Source organism: Xiphophorus couchianus, chromosome 6 (assembly GCF_001444195.1).
Source record: "Xiphophorus couchianus chromosome 6, X_couchianus-1.0, whole genome shotgun sequence".
Taxonomy (NCBI): Eukaryota; Metazoa; Chordata; class Actinopteri; order Cyprinodontiformes; family Poeciliidae; genus Xiphophorus; species Xiphophorus couchianus.
The window spans coordinates 1,683,361-1,704,181 of NC_040233.1; the positions used below are offsets into that span (position 1 = coordinate 1,683,361).

General features: G+C 39.8%; 1 protein-coding gene across 8 annotated transcripts in view; it reads right to left on the reverse strand.

Moving 5' to 3' along the window:
* Nucleotides 1-2,341: 2,341 nt before the first annotated feature.
* Nucleotides 2,342-20,821, reverse strand: part of depdc5 (DEP domain containing 5, GATOR1 subcomplex subunit) — a 42,254-nt gene continuing 23,774 nt past the window's right edge. For 2 of the 8 annotated variants that reach the window (XM_028020143.1, XM_028020141.1), the window contains exons 31-43: nucleotides 18,344-18,480; nucleotides 18,163-18,262; nucleotides 17,894-17,956; nucleotides 15,704-15,810; nucleotides 15,469-15,549; nucleotides 9,978-10,110; nucleotides 9,644-9,743; nucleotides 8,354-8,587; nucleotides 4,518-4,687; nucleotides 4,237-4,408; nucleotides 3,851-3,911; nucleotides 3,305-3,387; nucleotides 2,342-3,232 (exon numbers count right to left, since the gene is read on the reverse strand). In XM_028020143.1, coding sequence (XP_027875944.1) covers nucleotides 2,934-3,232; nucleotides 3,305-3,387; nucleotides 3,851-3,911; nucleotides 4,237-4,408; nucleotides 4,518-4,687; nucleotides 8,354-8,587; nucleotides 9,644-9,743; nucleotides 9,978-10,110; nucleotides 15,469-15,549; nucleotides 15,704-15,810; nucleotides 17,894-17,956; nucleotides 18,163-18,262; nucleotides 18,344-18,480 — 1,740 coding nt within the window. In that variant the 3' untranslated portion in view covers nucleotides 2,342-2,933. Of the gene's footprint in view, nucleotides 3,233-3,304; nucleotides 3,388-3,850; nucleotides 3,912-4,236; nucleotides 4,409-4,517; nucleotides 4,688-8,353; nucleotides 8,588-9,643; nucleotides 9,744-9,977; nucleotides 10,111-12,747; nucleotides 12,986-15,468; nucleotides 15,550-15,703; nucleotides 15,811-17,893; nucleotides 17,957-18,162; nucleotides 18,263-18,343; nucleotides 18,481-19,226; nucleotides 19,290-20,821 lie in introns of those variants that run through there. The other 6 variants (XM_028020144.1, XM_028020142.1, XM_028020145.1 and 3 more) reach the window with 6 other exon arrangements.

Here is a 20,821-nt window from a genome sequence, read left to right on the forward strand (position 1 = left end):
TTGCTGTAAAATAATCTTTGTTTTTGTTCAGGGAGGCTTTGTTGTTTTTTCCTCATTCAGTGAGCTCCATGTGACTGAACTAAGGATCCATTGCAGTTTCACCAAATCACCATAACCGCAGAGTATTGAGAGGTGGAGTGGTCAGTTTATTTTTCCTATGAATCTGAAAAATAATAAAATATTCTATTAATATCGCTATGCTAATGCTGACTCGGCAGTTTCTACTTTATTAAAGTGGAAGTGATCCTCTGCTGCATACAGATCCATGTTTCAGTTCAGTGTTAAGTGGAAGATGATTTGAATATAAATGCATAAATACCATAAAACCTTAGTAATACAGAATATTATTTATCAGGCACGTGCAGAGGGGAGGGCGAGGGGGGCTTGAGCTCCTGCCCTTTTTATCCTTGATGCCCCTAGTGCCCTTTTTGAGTTTGTTTTTTTCCAAAGAATTTATTTATTTATTTTAATCTGTTTTATTTTTAAGCTAAATATAATAATTTAGTAAAAATAAACTAGTCTGGCTGCCCTCAGTCTAATAATGACTCTCAGAGCCTCCATGTTGTTCAGACTCCGGGTCCATGGTGAGGAGGAGGCGGATCTGTGTCCTCTAACTATTAAATTATGGGCAAGAATATTTTTTCATACACTGGTTTGTGAATAAAAACGTAGGTCTGATGTTGACGTTAGAAAAACTGATTCCATTTATATTTTCATAATCGTCCTTGCAATAGCAGGACAAAACCCGCCTCGCCTCTAAACTCAGAAATGCTTCAGCTGCAGAGAAAACTTCTGACTTTAACTTCATCATTCTGCTAAAATCCTGGTTCACTACAGGCAGCTTGAGTCAGTCCACCGACAGATAGAAAGAATGTCTGTCTTTACATCAGACATCCTGATATAAGACAGGGTACCACCTGTCACAGCGAGTGAAGCACCTCGAAGCCCCGGTACCACCTGGTACCACCTGGTACCACCTGCTCTCTGTTCGCTCTGCTTCTCCTTAACGTTTCTACCAGGCGGGTTAAAGCCGCTGCTGACGGGATCTGGGCTGGAGGTTCGCGACTGTAAATAGAAGTTATTGCAGAACCTCAAGTGTTAAAGGAAGATTCAGCCCAGAGCATTTAGAGTTCACAAAATAAACATCAGAGAAAATATTGTAGCAATAATTAGGACCACAGCAAAAAGCCAAACATGCCACAATGAAATGAATCAAAATGTCTCCAAAGCATCGGCAGACTGATAGGGGCCACCGAGGGATTAAAGGTAGATTCCAGAGATGCACATCGCAGCAGCTGTTCTTCCAGGGCCAGGCCAAGGTAATATGGGGCCTTAGACAGAACCCCCTCCCTCCAGAACCCGTCCTACTAAGAACCTCAGCATCGCTAACATGTTTAAATATAGATAAGGTGAATCTGTGAGAGGGAGACCAGATTTATTGGCCAAGTTTAAAATCAATCACTGATTATTGGTTATTTGCTGTGATGTATTTGTGAACAAACCCAACTCACACACAAAGATTACACTATATTGTAGCCATGGTAACACAACAATCAAACTATCAAGATGATTCTTTAAACTTTTACAAAGTAAACGTCCTAATTAAATCCTAAATGTACTATTTATTTTTCTCAACTGAATGCATTAAATAAAATGTAATAACATTGTCATTCTCTATAAATGATGCTTCGTGTTTAGATCTATGGTCTGTGTTACAATTAAACCATTTCTAGGGGCCCCTGAGTGTCTGGAGGCCCCTACCAGCAGCTACTGAGTTTTCTTTGCCTTGACATCTCAGTCTTATAATTCTAGATCTAGAGGTTTAACATCAAACTATTATATAGAGTTAACCCCTTTGAGTTTTCTGATCTATAAATCAGACTGCAGCCAAGTTGTTGTAGAGGTTAAATAGATATTATTAGGGCTTATTTAGTAAAATAGCAGCAAATTAGCTTATTTCATAACTTCATAACCTTTGACTTTCTCTCCTCTGGTCTGTTTAACAGCTACAATCTCAGATCAGCTCAAATCTCCAGGACTGCCAGCAGCAGAAACAAAAACTTTTTACCTGTTGGTGAAATTATAGACTAGATTTGCTTTGCATTGTCCCCACATGATGGCAATGATATAGTAGGATCCAATTAGATTCTTAACTAATATGGGTTGTTGCTATGTTGTTGTTTTTGTTCAATGTGCCCCTTTTTTAAATTTGAGCCCCTGCCCCTCTATAGGTCTCTGCACGGCCCTGTTATTTATGTTACCCTTTCTGATCTCTGTAACAAAACAGAAAGTCTGTTCACTAAGAACCATCTGATATGTGACAGAAACCAAACTCTGGGACTGTTGTCTAAAATGCTTAGCTTGGCTTTTAATAATACGCATGAATTGTCACAGGTCGGGTTGAAAGTCCATCATAGAGCAAAACAAAGACAACAACATCTTACAATACTGTTATCTGTAACAAAGCGGTTGTCAAGCCGCTTTGTCATTAAGCATTCACTGATACAGGATGTTCACCTCTTTAGACCACATAAATCTTTCAGAACATACACTTTAGCTGACATGTTTAAAGCTAATTAGTAACAATTTTGAACAAGTTTGAACTTGGAGAATATGAAAAAAATGGAGTCAAAATGCTTACTTCTTTAATTATTCAACACATACCCCAATTAACCTTGATGCTGCCTTTATTTGAGTGGCTGCTGCAGTATAATGAAACCGTTTAAATGAAAACCTGAAGTCTTTTTCAATACTGGGACAAGGATCATACTTACTGTACTGATGTGAAAAATGTTTAGTACTTTCTGTGTTTCTCTAAACATCTTGGTCATATTCAGACATGATTCCATCCAATAAATGTTCAGAAAAAGCAGAAACAGGATTAAACAGGACTCAATATGTAGCAAGATGAATAAAAATAACACAAGTGTCCGTTAGGGGGCGCTGGCATTCATTTTCTCCTGGCAGCTGTCCCAGAGGATTTGTAGTCTGTTGTCCTTGTTAGAACAGAAGTCGGTCAAGTCCCTGAGCAGGCGGTCAGCCAGCCGTTCATCACCCAACACCCCCGTCCTCCAGGCTTTGGTCAGCATGGTGTTGTAAGCCCAGTAGTAGCCCACCCTCTCCTCGCCGCCAAACGGTGCCTGGCTGTTGGAGGTGGTGGAGTTCCTGCGGCGCCGCGTCTGCCCGCCAGAATACTTCCTCTTGGAGTACGGCAGCTGCAGGAACACGGTGCCTGCAGGACAGGGAAATGTTCACCTTTCCAGGACATGAGACAGTTTGGGGTTCCTACTGAGATGAGACAAACCTGTAACATGGATGTACTGAGGCTTGTTCTCAGCAGGGAAATTAAAAGATGATGGTGAAAACTTGTCGTGTACGAAGCCAAACCTGGAAGGAGGAGGAGAACAAGTCATCACAGAAAGACAATGAAGACTAAAGGGTGGCTAAAGAGGGGCACAAGAGGTGTAGGGCAAACCCTGGGGCCCAGAGAGTCATTCATGTTGAATAAATACAAAGGGTCAGCTTCTTCAGATATAAATGAAAAAAACAACATATATTTATATATATGTAATTAGTTTTATTTAAAATCAATTTTAGTAAGTAATAAAAAAGTATAGCAGCCATTTTCAAGCCAGCTAACTAGCAGTTTGCCACTACTGAGGAAGGTCAGCAGTGGGTTGAAGAAAACCTGAGTCAGTCTGGGACTTTCTTTGGATTGTATTTAAAGCACAAGGTGGTATGATGGGACATTATAGCAATGTTTTGGTAACTCTTCAGGATGAGCTGGTACCGGTAGCTGGTCCACATCCATCCAAAGATAAAATGTTGATTAAAATTGAAGAGCACTGACCTGTAGAGGATGGCTTCCTGAAAGAGCTGCATTCTGTCCCAGTACGTCTCTGGTTCAAACCCTGTTGGAAACAGGAAGACCAGAGATGGACTCAAACAGTCACATGGCAGAAGTTTGTCAATGACACACACTCAGCTTCATGGGGACAATTCCCCATGGAACCTCCCAATTCTGCCCAAGAACACTAACGTAGATAAAAGATTTGATGAAAATGGCCTCCAAAACCAATCAATAATCAGCTGGATAAACTGGGTTCAATAAAATGATGGAGTCCATGCATCAGGAAGGCCAGAATGAGTCATCAGTCCAGACTGGGTCTAAAAGTTGAGGTTACAACCTTTTGTGTCAGGACTATAATGTTTAAGAAGCCGTACTGCATTTACTACCTTCGAACAGGTTGTCACTGCCGTTCTTCAGCAGACACTGGATGTGGAGCGGGATGAAGAGCTGGACCCTCAGTGGGTCTCCATACAGATAGGATGTCAGCGCAAAGGGGAACTCCAGAACAGGAACCAGCAGGAAACCACAGGAAGCTGCTTTCCTGTGCCAACCTTGAACCTATAAGAACAGAGTAACCTCAGAATCCACTCCGTCGATTCCAGATGGCTAACTGTGTCTCTGACTCTCTCTTTGCATTTCCTTCATGTTCAGTTAACCAATATGTTACCATCTCAAAAAGCACTGCAGCCGTGACAGCCATCCAGTGGAGCTTGATTTCAAAGGCAGCATTAAGAGAGAAGTTGCCATGGTAATAGCAGCTGCACCATTCAGTTCGGTCGCTGCGGTTATTGATGTCCACGTCCAGTGTGACGGTTTTCTGCTCTGGGACGGTAGCAGCTGCAGAACAGATGGACAACGAGGGGCCGGAGGGTGGAGAGAAAGTACAACAGGAAGTAAAAGGAGTAGAAGGCGACCTGGATGGAGCGAGGCGCAGTTACAGAGAGAGATGGATACAAAGCAGTGATCCAGAGCACAAGGCAGAAAACCAAGGTGTAGCTGAGGACATCCAACTGGGCCTAAAACATCCGAATGTCATCATACAACCCAAAAATATACAGATCAAATATTTGATTGCAACACTTTCCAAAACTAGTTTCAGTATTGTAAACATAATGTGTTGTCAAATGAAGTCATAAAATCTGTATCACATCAGTGATATTCTACGATTAATTTTTCAGCATTATGTTTTGGATCATGTCCTACAGTGGGGGTGATGACAGCGATCAGAAAGGGAAATAAAGATTACAGCTACTGTATTCAATTCAGTGGAAGTGAAGAGGATAAAACTGACTGACGCACACAGGCAAGTTCAGCCATGGGTTACACACAGGATTTTCCAAAGGGACCCTAAATGGTACCCAAGTAATCCCACATTGGGCCCATATAAGCATGTTACCTGGGATGCCATTAATCTTCTAAATGTAGTCATAAAAAGTGGCTTCAGATCAACACTGAAAACACATTTCCATTATAAATGTGTGTAAATGTTTGTCTATGTTCTGCTAATGTCAAAAGAACACAATTACTGTGTTTAGATTAAATAAGAAATTGAACTAAAATCACGCCTGAATGTTCAGGAGACGAGTCATAGCATCATCCATCAGAGGAGTCGTTGCCGTCTCATTCAGGCGTTGGAACGCTAAGTGTGCGGCATTTTGGGAAATTGTCGTCAGTGAATTTAGAGAAGAGCTATGGATTGTTGAGAATAAATAATTCTGTGTTTTCCTTTTATCTCTTTTAGTTAGTTGCTAAGCTAAAGCCAGAGGAAAGGACATGTTAGGAAAAGCCCTCAAAGCTAAGATTACAGAATACTAGGAGCTAGGTAACGCCCTCTTTGGGGCGGAGCTCACAGAGAGGGTAACAAAGGGAATGGGAAACTCTTGTGGGATACCATTTTGACTGTTAGCTCTTAAAGGTAGCAGGTCATAATGGACCAGCTGTATTTTGGTGTTAATAAATGGAATTCATGAATTCAACTCACTGACTCTTCTGTAACCTCATACATCAAGAACTCAGCATGGAGAACGGATAATTCTCCACAGGATTCAACATGTTCAAATGACACAAAACCTTTTGTGAACAGTGTGATGCTGTGAGAGCTCTGGTTTTTTTAGCTGCACATTGTCTGAAAAAAACAAAAACAAGCCATCTTCCTAATACGACTTCCTGATGTCTTCTTCATGGTTTCCGCCAGTAGTAACAGCCAGTTTTCGTTCATGTGACTCGTGTGATGCAAAAAAGTGTTTCCATTGTAGTTCTGCAAAATACACCTATTTCAATATGGCTGAAAACCACCTCATCTCACGTTTTTATCCAAAAACCTGAGATTTCTTTTAATAAGCGTGTTTCCACGAAGCAAATTTGCTTTCGGAATTTCAATTTTCGCAATTTTATCATTCTCTTTCAAAAATAATAAATATTCAGCCTCCTTTCTAATATAATCTGGTTTTATTCACTTACTGTGCAATGGACTTTTTTATTATCAGATGTTTTAACTTATCCCCAAGTTAAAACCTCTGATGTTAAAATTCAATGAGAATAATCTGAAATGGAATTATCAACATAAAAGGTGATAAGCAACACAAGAAAAACGTTCAGGTGGAAGGCAAAAACCTGAACATTTTCAGGTGGACAGATTAAGGCAGATTAAGCGGAAGCAGAAACATTTCTAGGATTAATGAGTGTTTTCAGTTGAAACACAGGAAAGCAGCAGCTGAAGACATTGTACACCACAGCGCAACTGACCCACAGCCACCAACACCACAGCATGCACCCAACCCCACATCAATACAACTGGACCACCTTCACAGCAACCAGTTCACATGCACTGGTCTGACTGTGTAGAGGAGGAAATTTAGATCGCATCAATGATTTGGCCCTCTATCACTACTGCTACTGCATGCAGGAGACAAACACCAGCTGCCTAATGCAGATCTGCAGCCTGCTGTGAGGAGAGCTGAACCCTGGACCTGTGTGTCACACAACAAGACAGATAATGGTGCTGAAAATGTTGCACAGAGTTGGAGGTGAGGAACATTTCTGGATTAATAGAAACTTGGTTTGTACATGTAGATCTCACTGTTGTCAGTTTGGGCAACATATTCAATCTGAAAACATGATCAGGACATTAACATTTATTGGAAAAATGTGATCAAACAGAGCTGCACTTCTGAGCTGGATGTGATGTAGCCAGAATTTTGACTCGGTGCCTTTCTGGTGCATTTCAGCTGGAACTGGGTTGTTAGGCTGATCAAGATGGAAACCAGATGGAAACTAGAAACACTGATAGTGACTCCTAGCGGTGGCAAAAGCACATGAAGGCTGCTGCCACTAAAGGGGCAGCATTATGTGTTTTCAAGCAACATAGTGCCATTTTATAGCACAATCACGTAACTATGTTACCTTCAGTAAAAATGCTATATGCATCAAATATGACCTCAAAGAAGTTTACTTCTTTCAAGAGGTGAACATCTTGAAATTGGGCCTCTGCCTCTTTAAGAAACTCCTGCTCTTTCTGAAACTCCGCCTTCAGGAAGTCATCACAACATGGCTCCTCTATTAACCCTTTAACAACGTTTTTACCAGCGTTGCTCTGAGGAGTAGCTTCTATAATGAGCTCAGCAGATGCACAGTTCTGCCTGGTGTTTGCTAACAGCTGCTGGCTAGTCTGAAGGAGCTGAGTGAGGGAGTCATGGGGGAGAGCTGCTCTGTGAGGCGGAAGCTCTGAAGCTTGGAAACTGAGGAAACTTGGAAACCACCTTAAAGGCAGTGCTCCACAGAGGGATTTTGCACAGCTGAGTGGTTGCCACGGAGATTAAAGGATTTCTCAAACATGCATGCAAAAAATCAAGGCAACACTCCAGGTATGTTCTTGATGAGGGGACATTATAACATGATGTAAAGATCAAAAAAGTTAATTTTATATCTTTATCTTTTATATCTTTATATCTAAAATGCTGAGGTCTATGTATAAAAAATAACAAATGTTATGGACAATATCATTACAACTATAACAATCTGTCCTAAAATTAATTGGTGCTCTACATTAAAATAACTGGATCATGTGAAACATTTCTGTTTAATATCTTGATTGTATGAAACTGGAAACAAGGTCCTCCATCATCATGATGTCACTCTGACCCTCATCTAGAGTAGAAGAAGAAATGCAGGAGGTCATTTGAGCCCTGCATGGTTTTTCTTGGTGAATCTTGCCACAAACTGAAAAGACTGAGATTTTTTCTTTAGATCAGAGAACTGGTGTGTGGAAGGCAGAGGGCTCACTAGAGAATGCAGAGCAGGTGAACTATAATAATTCATAAATAAATAGGTGAGATAGTAAAAGGGGTGGATTTCTCCAGGGTTTCCTGGAGCGTGTGGCTCCCTCTGGCTCCCTGTGACCAGGGCCATTCCCCACAGCAGGCTGTTCAGACCCACATGAGGCTGGATGGGGATGAGGCGTCGTGTTCCTGGCAGTGTGGGCTGCGAGGAGCGGGCTGGGTATACCTAGCAGTGCAGCGGCCTGGCTGCGTCCCCCAAAGCTGCGGCTGAAGGAGCTGTGCCTACTTGCGTATGAGGCGGGCCGGCTGGGCAGCCAGGGCAAGAGGAAGGCGGGCAGGTCGCAGGGCCGCCGCTCCTCCAACACAAATGCCACTTCAAACCACTTTCTCTGGAAAAGGGCAAAATCCTCCACGGCTGCAGTGGACCAGCCGCCAGCAGCCTGCAGCTGGGAATTGAGGCCTGCAGTGACAAACCTCTATATGAACATCATGGTGCAAAGAACCAAGACATGGACATGTATGAAGCTAAAACTGTCTCATAATTCACAAATGCACAGGACGAGATTTTGATGCAAACACAAATATATATTGTTTTACAAGCTGTTTCTGGCCTGTGAGTTTGTGTGTGAATTTTGAGAATTCCCTCACGTTTCAATCCACAAATGTCTTTATTGTAATAAATGTTCTATTTGATTGGATGATCAGCAACCAATCAGATAGCTTCCTTGTTTCACCCAATCATATGGTTGGGGTAACCTTTGTTTCAGCCAATCATATTAACCCATTCCCGCAGCTGTAGCTATGACGACGCACCGACAGTTTGACCTCAGCCTGGCTTCTGACAGAGGAGCGGTAAGTGAAATATCTATCTAATGTATTGAGCTGTTTATCCCCAAGTTATCATTATTAATGTTAATCAATGTAATTGTGCAACTATCATCACAAGCTAGTGATCTTCAGCACACCTAACTCCTACATTAGTGCATCAGCAGAGCTCTAATGAGTAAGTTGTGCTACCTAGATTGCTAGCACTTCTGCATGCTAATAGCATCAGGCTAGCATCTTTCTATATAGTTCAATTTATTCAAGATAATAATAGCCTTTGTATATTATGAACTGTTATAAATCCCTGGTCTTTAAATGATAAATTATCATAGCAGTGTAATAGATCACATACGTCACGCTTCTCAGAAACACAAAGTGATGTTTTTCCAGAAGCCAGGCTGAGAAACAAGGAAGCTATCTGATTGGTTGCTGATCATCCAATCAAATAGAACATTTATTACAATAAAGACATTTGTGGATTGAAACGTGAGGGAATTCTCAAAATTCACACACAAACTCACAGGCCAGAAACAGCTTGTAAAACAATATATATTTGTGTTTGCATCAAAAATACAAGTGTGGATCTCGTCCTGTGCATTTGTGAATTATGAGACCGTTTTAGCGCCATAGAAATCCCATCCAGACAGCAGCTGTGCTTCCCTTGTGGCTAAGCTGAGTTAAAGTTGTGTACCTTCTTTTTCTCCAACTATCCTGTAGAAGTAGAAGCCATAGATGAAGGTGCGCATGGCGTCTCCAGAGGCGTGGGCCACCACTCCTTCATCCAGCATTTTCTACCCAAAACAAAGCAGAGAGCACTGAACATCATCATAAGCTTAAAATACTTTCACATTTAAAATGACTCTAAAGAGGTTTTCAGTAAACCTGCACCAGTTTATCAATTTCTGCAACCACCCACATCTACATTCATAACTTCATAAGTTTCCTGTTAGCATCATGCATGCCATGCCTGCAAACTTTCCCTTGTGGTCATTTACTAAAGGCAGCACATGATGTTTCTCTTTTACCTGCATGATGTCCACAGCCATGCCTTGTGTGGCCACGCCCTCCACGTTGTTGACCAGCCAATGAACAACTTCAGCACTTATAAAGCAGTTGAGTGGGAGGCCTTTCTGCTCTGGGAGCAGCTGCACACCGGTCCTAAAACACCCAGATGAAAACACCCACACCCACACAGGACAGATAACTAGGGGTGGGGCCATACCAATACAAATGTTTCCCCTCCTTTGTCAAAACCAACTAATCTTAGTGACATCGCTTTGACACAATCTGAACTGTTGATTTTGCTGTATTGTATTTGATTATTTTTTACTATTTTATATACTACTTTGTTTATCGATTTCAATCATATTGGAATTATATGTTTGTGTACAGCATTTTAAGTCTAGTGGGTATTTAAAGTGCCCTATAAATAAAATTGGTATGGTAAATATACTGGCACAATAAACTGAATATAACTGCACTGGATTGAACTGGGATATAATTGTTAAAAGTTTTTTGGCTCTAGTATCCTTTATTTGAAAGTGCTATGACAGGAAAGTAGGGTAATGAGAGAAAACATGCGACAAAGGTCACCAGGTCAGAAATCGAACCTGTGACGGCTGCATAGAGGACTAAGGCTTCTTTACGTTAGCTGTGTTCTAACCCCTGCACCGTCACAGCGCCAAACTGGAATGTATTCGATTCAATTTTAGCATCTCTGTTTGATTTTATATTTCTGCTTTTATTGCAGAATGCCTTGAGATTACTTTATTTACTTACTTACATCACTCTTAGATACATATATATATATATATAAACTGTATGTCTTATGGTTATATTTGTATTATTAATATGTAAGACCTCGGATGGAGTAGTTTGTCTACAGTCATGACCAAATGTTTTGAGAATGATTCAAATGTTAATATTTACAAAGTCTACTGCTTCAGTTTTTATAATCGCAATTTGCATATACTCCAGAATGTTATAAAGAGTGATCAGCGTAACAGCAAAAAATTGCAAAGTCAATATTTGCCTAGAAAATGAACTTTATCCCCCAAAACACATTTCAACTTCATTGCAGCCCTGCCTTAAAAGGACCAGCTAACATTGTTTCAGTGATTGCTCCATTAACACAGGTGTGGGTGGTGATGAGGACAGGGCTGGAGATCAATCTGTCATGATTAAGTAAGAATGACACCACTGGACACTTTAAAAAGAGGCTGGTGCTTGGCATCATTGTTTCTCTTCTGTGAACCATGGTTACCTCTAAAGAAACACGTGCAGTCATCATTGCACTGCACAAAAATGGCCTAACAGGAAAGAAAATCACAGCTAGAAAGATTGTACCTCAGTCAATAATCTATCGCATCATCAAGAACTTCAAGGAGAGAGGTTCCATTGTTGCCAAAAAGGCTCCAGGGCGCCCAAGAAAGACCAGCAAGCGCCAGGACCGTGTCTTAAAAGTGCTTCAGCTGCGGGATCGGGCTACCAGCAGTGCAGAGCTTGCTCAGGAATGGCAGCAGGCAGGTGTGAGTGCATCTGCACGCACTGTGAGGCGGAGACTCTTGGAGCAAGGCCTGGTCTCAAGGAGGGCAGCAAAAAAGCCATTTCTCTCCAGGAAAAACATCAGGGACAGACTGATATTCTGCAAAAGGTACAGGGAGTGGACTGCTGAGGACTGGGGTAAAGTCATTTTCTCTGATGAATCCCCTTTCCGATTGTTTGGGACATCTGGAAAACGGCTTGTTCGGAGAAGACAAGGTGAGCGCTACCACCAGTCTTGTCTCATGCCAACTGTAAAGCATCCTGAAACCATTCATGTGTGGGGTTGCTTCTCAGCCAAGGGAGTCGGCTCTCTCACAGTCTTACCTAAAAACACAGCCATGAATAAAGAATGGTACCAGAATGTCCTCCGAGAGCAACTTCTCCCAACCGTCCAAGAGCAGTTTGGTGATGAACAATGCCTTTTCCAGCATGATGGAGCACCTTGCCATAAAGCAAAGGTGATATCTAACTGGCTCAGGGAACAAAACAGAGAGATTTTAGGTCCATGGCCTGGAAACTCCCCTGATCTTAATCCTATTGAAAACTTGTGGTCAATCATCAAGAGATGGGTGGACAAACGAAAACCTAGGAATTCTGACAAAATGCAAGCATTGATTGTGCAAGAATGGACTGCTATCAGTCAGGATTTGGTCCAGAAATTGATTGAGAGCATGCCAGGGAGAATTGCAGAGGTCCTGAAGAAGAGGGGTCAACACTGCAAATATTGACTTGCTGCATTAACTCATTCTAACTGTCATTAAAAGCTTTTGTTACTCATAATATGATTGCAATTGTATTTCTGTATGTGATGACAACATCTGACATACACACATGAAAACCAGAGGGCAGCAGATCATGTGAAAATATAATATTTGTGTCATTCTCAATACTTTTGGCCATGACTGTACTAATAAGCAATTTCCCCTTGAGGATCAATAAAGTATATTCTATTCTATTCTATAATTTTGCACTGGACAAATACAAGTTGATGAAATGAGCACCCAGTTACAGAACAATCTTCCTTGAATATGCTTGACATCTCCATATGTCCCTTTAAAACAGCCATTATGATGGCTGAGTCAGAGCAGACTACAGATGACATAAATTTATGGAAATATTGCACTTTCTGCTATAATGGTGTGATGTGGTCTTGTGTTAAAGTTTATAATTTAAGACCATCTTCCTCCAGAAGAGGATCACTATATCAGACCAGATATTAGCCAGAAGATAACCACAATAGCTTCTGTGTGTGTGTGTGTTTGGGGTTCTGCAGCAAAAAGCATCTCAACAAGAAGGTGAGGAAGAAAGGAAAGAGCAAACACATTCCCTAAATTGAAGTCTGGAAATTGCTGGGTTTCAGACACATGACCTGGATGATGCATGAAATTCAGATGGAGGTCGGGAAGTGGATTTCTCCGGTTCAAAACAGAGCAAATTGGACCACAGCGAGTATGATAATGCCACAAATGGGCTGGAACAGACGAGATATCTAGAAAAAATACACATATATTTAGGATATGATCCGTATTATCTCGGTAAAAAAAGACTTCTCTTATAATCTTGAGGATTAACCCCGTGTCGAGGCGATCGACGTTCAGCGATTCTTGAGAAGAGGGACAAAACACGTCCTATGATAAAACACAAAATTTGAATAAAATATACACAAAATATAATTTTTTCAAATATCTGACTAAACTAACCTGGGCCATGTGAGCACAACAATGTATGTTTTCCTGGTGTTTGCTGAATATTTTTTATTTTACACATTGTAGTAGCTGGATGGTGTCTTTAAAATCCCTTGTCCTGGAGCAGAACTCAATACATTATAATAGTTTAAAACAATTAAAAGAATACTAAGATCGTATATTATGGCAATTAAGTATAAGTATTCCAATAAATAATTATAAAAGTATCAGTACATTGAATTAAAATTCATTTTTATACATTTTCCAATTTGTCCCAAGTTTTGTTAACACCGTCAGACATAAAAATAATTTTTTTTAAATCAAGCATTATTGGTGGGCATCAGAACTTCTGAGGACCCCATGACGTCTTCCTTTCTCTTCCTTTGCTAAGAGGGTTAAGCAGCTCTAGTTAGCTTATGTCATTCTTTAGTCTTTTCTTCTGTTTTATTCCTAAGTTGCTCGTCACAACCATGATGTGTCAACACCATAACTGACTATTCTTTCTTTATTTTTTATTTCCTTTGTTTAACCAGGTAAACCCCGTTGAGATCTAGATCTCATTTTCAAGAGGAACCTGGGCAGAAGTCTGCAATACACAGCAACCTGGTTACAAAATAAAACTAAATAATACATATGCACAGGTGTAAAACAATAAAAAACAATTTAAAAGCAGTGACACTGTTTAATAAAATCTTGTTGCCTGTCTTTAAGAACCGCTCAAAATAAATCCAATTTACAAAACTTTGATGAAATTTTGTGAAATAAATGTTTAATTTTAGTAAACTGCAAAGATTTCATGGACTTGATGAGCTACAATATGGCCTCCTTCAGAATAACATCATATAAATTGAGGTAGTTTGGCATTTCGTCAACTCCGTCAGAGTTTCTAACTGACATTGTGACTCAGTGGTAGTGTTGACACATCTCACTTAAATGTGCACTTAATTCATTTTAATGTATTTTACATAAATGGCATTACTTCACATGTATCAAGTTTTTCTTTTTACTCACTAGTTTGTCACCATCTTCAGTTCTGTGTCAACTCCATCAGATGGACTTTATGTTGTTTTTTGTTTTAAATATTTCTTTTATTTCTTGAGAAACATTTGTCTGTAAAACAGAGTAAAAATATCACTAATAGGGTCATTAAAAAATAACTTTATGTTTATTTTTGTTAGATGGTGATGACAAAGTTCTGGGTCAGGTCCATTAAAAATTTAATTTTCAAAAAAATGTTGCAACTGGGAGCCTGCACCTTAACATCTTTACATTTCCAAAACCTTATTTGTCATCTTTGTATACATAAGCTTGAGGAATAATTTAAAAAAATGGGGGAAAATTTAAACCCATTTTGTCCCAATTCTTAAGAATCACTGCATTAACTAACTACAGTATCTGGTGCTGCAGACCTCATGTTATATGACGAGCCAGAAGAAAGTTTTCAAAAGCCTGGAGAATAAAATCATTTAGTTTCAGGTTGGGTAAAGCATTAGGGATCAAAAGAAGCATTAAACGATTAAATGGCTGTCGACTTGTTTCTGTCGGGTGAGTAGTGAGTTGTGCTATTTTAAGTATGATAACGATGCTATCGCTACCAGCAAACTAACCCATGTTATTTCTGTGAGCTTGGATCTCCTGGTAAATCATTTATTTAGCTTCTGTAAACCAAATTCATGCTGGAGTTGTATGTTAATGTTGAGACGTTGTAGGACGCTGGATTCAGGTAGAACGTAGGTCAACCATTCACAGCGATCTACAGCAATCCCATGTTCGTGTCTGGCCACGAACCATGTAATCACAGCTCATTGTGACTGTATGGTTGGGCAGGTTATATTTAATTTATCTTGCTTTTTTTTTTTACTTGAAAATCCCATCGAATAAACATTTTCTGTCCAGGACTTCACTCCGCCTGATTTTAGCTGTAGATTGTTGATCCACTTTTCTCAGTAAGTTTTTCAAAATGAACTCCATTGTGACCAACTACTTTCGAAACACAAAAATAACGTTTATCTTTCTCTTTATTAGAACAGTTGGAACAACCGTACAGGACTCAGACTTTAGACATTTTGATGCTGGATCAACAGACGTAAACGGGCTGCATTTACTTCTTGCCCTCCATCTGATTGGGTGACGTCGATGCTACGTCATCTGAAACCCAGCATTTTTCCATACTTTTCCAGATCAAGGCAATGCTCCAGTCAAATTACATACTTTTTCAGATTCCATAGTAACCCGGTGATTAAAGCAACTCTGCAGTGAATCACTCCAAACACAACTTCAATCTTACGTGGGATGTTTGATGGCCTCCAGAATCTCCATCAGCGTTGATGAGGAGGACAGACAGAGAGCCCCGGCTGCTGATTGGCCACTGTGGAGAGACCAGCAATTAGCACTGAGCAACACTTCTTCACACTGAGATCTCCACTTCCTGTGTATTTCACTATTTGAGACAACATACCACATACAAGTTTTAAACATTTAGAAGGTATGAGCAGTTTGACCAGGCTGTAAAGCCGGCTGACCTGGAGTCTGTGCTGCTGTTTGCAGCTTCTCCTGCAGGGGTCGCTGCTCCAGCTGCCGCCCCTGCCTGGGCTCCTTTCTCTGCTGGCTCAGAGGTTTCCACAGGCAGCTACACAATTACAGACACTTTTATTAATTAATGCATTTATTCTAGGAGAACACCTAAAGCTTATTTTCCTAACTGTAACATTTCCTCACTCCCATCTAAACACATTTACTGATGGTTAAGCTGAAGTTCTAACTAAGTAAGAAATCTTACTTGGCTTAGGCTTGTTACAAAAACTAATTTTGTAGGATGATAAATTGCCCCAGGAATTAATGCAATAAATGATAAGATTGTTGTTTGAGTCCATTTTCAAGTAATATAATATATAATGGCATAATAAACCAAAAACACATTCTAAAAGATCAACAAACTTTTAATTTTAATGAATATTTACTGAAACCAGAAAACATTTTAAATATCCAAAATAAAAGAAAACGTCAAAAATAACAAATAAAATGAGCTAGTTGAGACCAAAGCACCAGACTGAAGACTTTATCATCCAGTTTTTGGTAGAAAGAGAGAAAAGAGAAAAACAACAAATTATGCAAATGGAAATTATTAAGCTCGTTTTAATTTATCATGCAATTAATTGATTATTGCGACAGGACACCTTGGCTTAACTGACAGAGAATACTATTCTTCTCTAAAGCTGTTACCTGGTTGCTGCACAAACATTCTCCAAGGTTTTAAAACAAGACTTTTCATTACTGAACAGGAACATTACTCCAACACCGTCCAAGACAGCTTCCACCCCAACACACACACACACACACGCAAACACACATGCATCTAACAATGACAAGGTTTCACTACAAAGAGAACAGAGAAGTAGTAGCTCTGAGATGTGCTGAAAGCTGTGCTCCAGCAGCTGCTAATAATAAGATAAAGGTGAATTTTAGGGGAAGGATAATTGCCATGATGTGCAAGAGGACATTTTAAATACAACATACAGCAGAAAAATGTCCTTCTAAAATCTGTAAAACAAATTCTACATGCTACCATTCTTTCTAATGTTATAAGACAAATAGCTCATTTATAATCTTTGTCTTCATTTAGCCTGGTAATTCCCCCTCAGGGCAGTTTACACAAATCACAGTCTTTGTAAATATCTATGGCCTGATTAATAATGACATGATAGGACTGATAATCTGTGAACAGTAATTCAAAGTGCTACACAGTTTCTTAGGTCTGGACTTTGATTAGGCCACTCTAATATAAGTATGCTCTGATCTAAACCGTTCCAGACTCTTTGGTCTGAAGTGTTTTGCAGCTTTTAAGAGGTTTTCTCTAAGAACTGTCATTTATTTAAATCAATCCATCTTTTCATCAGCTTTCACCTGTTTCTCTAACCCTGCTGACTTAAGCAACCCAACAGCATGATGCTGTCAACACCTTGAGTCACTATGGCAACAGCGTGTTCTCTGCCATGCAGTATATAGCATCTTGGCAAAAAGTTGAATTTTGTTCTTCCACAGATACAGTATGTGGTGTTCCCAATCTGGATTGTGGTAAATGGAAACATTACTGTTCCACTTAGTTAATACTTAATTCAATTCAATTTGTTTCATAACTCACATCATCCAAGTATCTTCAAAAAGTCGTTGTGGATGATGATACTGAGGGTAGGAAGGATCTCCAGTAGCAGTCAGTTTTGCAACAAATCTGAAGAGGTCTCTGACTGAAGACTGTTGCTGTATGACAGCATCATGCTAACTGCTCAGTATCCTGGCAGCAGAAACGATATTCCACAGTAATGTCCTGAATGAGACCATCAGCTGGCCTGCGCTGTTAATTCACCTAAGTTCCTTTTGCCGCTCCTCTTTAAATCTTTGTCTGTTTACATTTCTTTTTTTTTATGGATAAACTGAAAAAACACGTTAGACTAATCCATTTATACCCCATTTTAATTTTCTTTTATCTGGTAAAAACCAAAACAACCAGCTGTTTGATGCATGACAAAACAAGAAAATGAGACTAGAGAATGGAGACTTTTCTACTTGGCAGTAAAACACATCAGGCAAATCTGAAAGGTCACTGATCAGCAGGAGTCAGTCGAGCAATAATAAAGTATTAGTATGAAGAGATGCAACACATAACACACACCAACCAAACATCTCCAGCAACACCCCGGGATCCAGTTACTGACCTGAGAGTGATAGATGTAGGAGGAGCGAGGGCTACGTATAAAATCCAAAATAAAGGCAGCGTCCTGTCAGCATACAGGAAGAGCATAACCCACAATCAAACACCCGAAGCCCACCAACAAGAGCAGAACAGATGCAGAAAGACATGAGCAAAAGTCCCACACCCAAACACAAGCAAAGGACAGCTGCTTGATCCCAGCATATGATGCTGATTAAATTAAATTCTGATTTCTCTGTAGAAGCCTGAAGCATTCAGAGAAGAAGTGCTCACCTTACGGGGACTGTCTACATATGTAGGAGCCATGGCGATGCTAGACAGATCGCTCACAGCAGGGGTAGCCTTGGACTGCTGCTGTTGCTCCTCCAGGGTCCTGAAGGAAAACAGGGAAATAATGCAGAGGAGAGAAAGATTTATGCTTTCAGATTTACTTCAGCAACCCAGCAATACTTACTTCTGGTTCTGCTCCATCTCCAGCAAAGCTGTCAGAGCTGAAGTGCCCCTCTTTCCTTGTGGAGGTGCCACAGGCTCAGGTGGGTAGGGTGGGATAGGACTGGTGACCTGCAGTCCTTTCATGGGTGTGCCCTTCTGCTACAGCAGAGACACAATCAGCAGGTTTCCCCCAGTGTATTATAAGCCTGATGGGCCACCAGGCTTTACTTGTGCCCCGACCAGGCTAAGTATTTCTTATGTATTGAAGTTTTTTTTTAATGTTTGCATTTTTTAAGATTTCATAGTTGGTGTTCAGGTATTGGTCTTCCAATCTTTCAATAATACATAATTATCAAGTGTTATTTTCAAATTTCCTGTCAGCTTTATACACTTTGTAACTCAAAAACACGACGGACTGCTGGATAAATGACTGCCCTAGCACCCAACTGCCAGGTTTAGCAAGTTTTCTGGGGGAAACCTTGAATCAGGAAAAGAGACGGACAACAGAGACTGTCCTGCTTTTAAAGATCATCACTTGCAGGAGGAACTCTCTTCTAGCCAGTAGAGCTGAAGAAGAAGCTCAAGATGTACATTATAAATAGACTTAGACTTAGACTTGTACTTTATTGATCCCTTGGGAAGACTCCCTCAGGAAATTGAAGGAAATATAGTGCTGTTTGGTAACACAACCAGAACACAACAGTACCAAGGCTGCAACTTACCATTATTGTAGTAATCTATAATTCTAACAATTGATCAGATAAAAAAAAACTGGAACATTTTTCAATTGAACACTTAAGGCTTTTTATACAAAATCAAAAATGCAACTCTATATCGCCATTTGTATCATATATAATACAGACGTTTCTGTGGTCTCCATTTTTTACACCACGATCAATACTTACCCAAACAACCTATTGTATACAATTTGAGACTTGTATTCTGCCATCTACTGGATTATCATTGCACTGCAGGAAGAGAAACAGCGTTTTTTTGTCTCACATGAGATTGGTCATACAGAAAGTCTTTGCCCATTTTTGACGACTTGCAGTAAAAATAATATATACATTGTTATTCACTTTTTTAAAGTAGTGTTTTATGTTTTGAAATCATGCACAATTACCTAGAAATGTTTTTGTTATATTACATTTAAATCGTGTTAAAATGTGTGTATCATATTTGATACTGCAGGTACTTAAGGTGCTTTATCACTGAGCAGTAATGTCATATTTTTATAAAGTAATCAATGTCATACCAGCCACAATTCAGCCTTTTCAGCAAACTTTTGTTTACTCAATAATTATCATTAAATGTCATTTCAAAATAAATTTCGTTTTTTTTCACAATAGTAGTTATTCTAAAACCATAATCTTTATGGTGTATCGACTAGTTATTTATATACAGTATATATTTTAGATTTTAAAAAAGAGTAGAGGAAGAAGAAGAGAGAAAGAAAATACTTGAAATAGTCATCAACATGATAATGTGTGACAGTTCAAGCTATATAGAGAAGTAAAGCTAAGATGATGAGGATTATGATGAGGACTGGACTCCTCTGGCCATGTATGATGAAAGATATTCAGATACCAACTATGATGAAGACTATGATGATCAAAGTGTAACCCAGGTCCAAACAATCACCCTGGACACAGTCAGAAATGAATCAGTGAACACTAATGTGAAAAACAAATAATACAAATGGAGAAAATACTGTCAAGTTCCATATGTTAATGTCATTGCCAGGGTTGAGGAAGGCTCAGGAAGGAACAGGTGTTACATCACTCTATACATATATTCATATCATCAGTCACTTTGTCACTGATGAAATGCTCCAGGGGATTGCAGAACATTTTCCACTGGTTCAATGTCAACAAATGAAGAAATAGGTTCACTGCCTGTCATACTAGATCACAATTAGGTTGTTGTCCTGGTTCACTCTGAAGTCCATTCACCCTCTTCTACTCTTCAATTCATTTCCATTCCTCATGAAGCAGTTTTCCATCCACTCCAAAACTCATGACATGGTTCTCAAGCCTGCCATTGATGAATCACATGAGTTCATGGGAGATGTTGCTCTTCTTGATACATTATCAGCCTTTCTGAAGTTCGGCTTTAGATCCCGAAAATGTTACATGTACATCTAGTGGCACACTGTTACAGTAACCATCATCAATGCTTGAAACCTCTACAGAAGAGATTAGCTGAAGCTACAACCTAAAATGCTTTAGTTGGCACTTTTCCTACAAGTGCAGGAAAAGTCAAAATCAACTATGGTAGACCACTTTCCTCCCCTGAAGCAACTTCAACGGCACCCTGTAGAAGACCAAGCTGCAGTGTGCCTCTTGATGTGAGAAAGAATGGCATTGATCATTTTCCAACATGGGAAGCCCAACAGAGTTGCAAGCACTGTTCTGGAATCACTTTGCACACATTTACTGTAAAAAGTGTAAGATACAGCTTTGCCTGAACAAGGACAGAAACTCTTTTGGTTCCTACCACG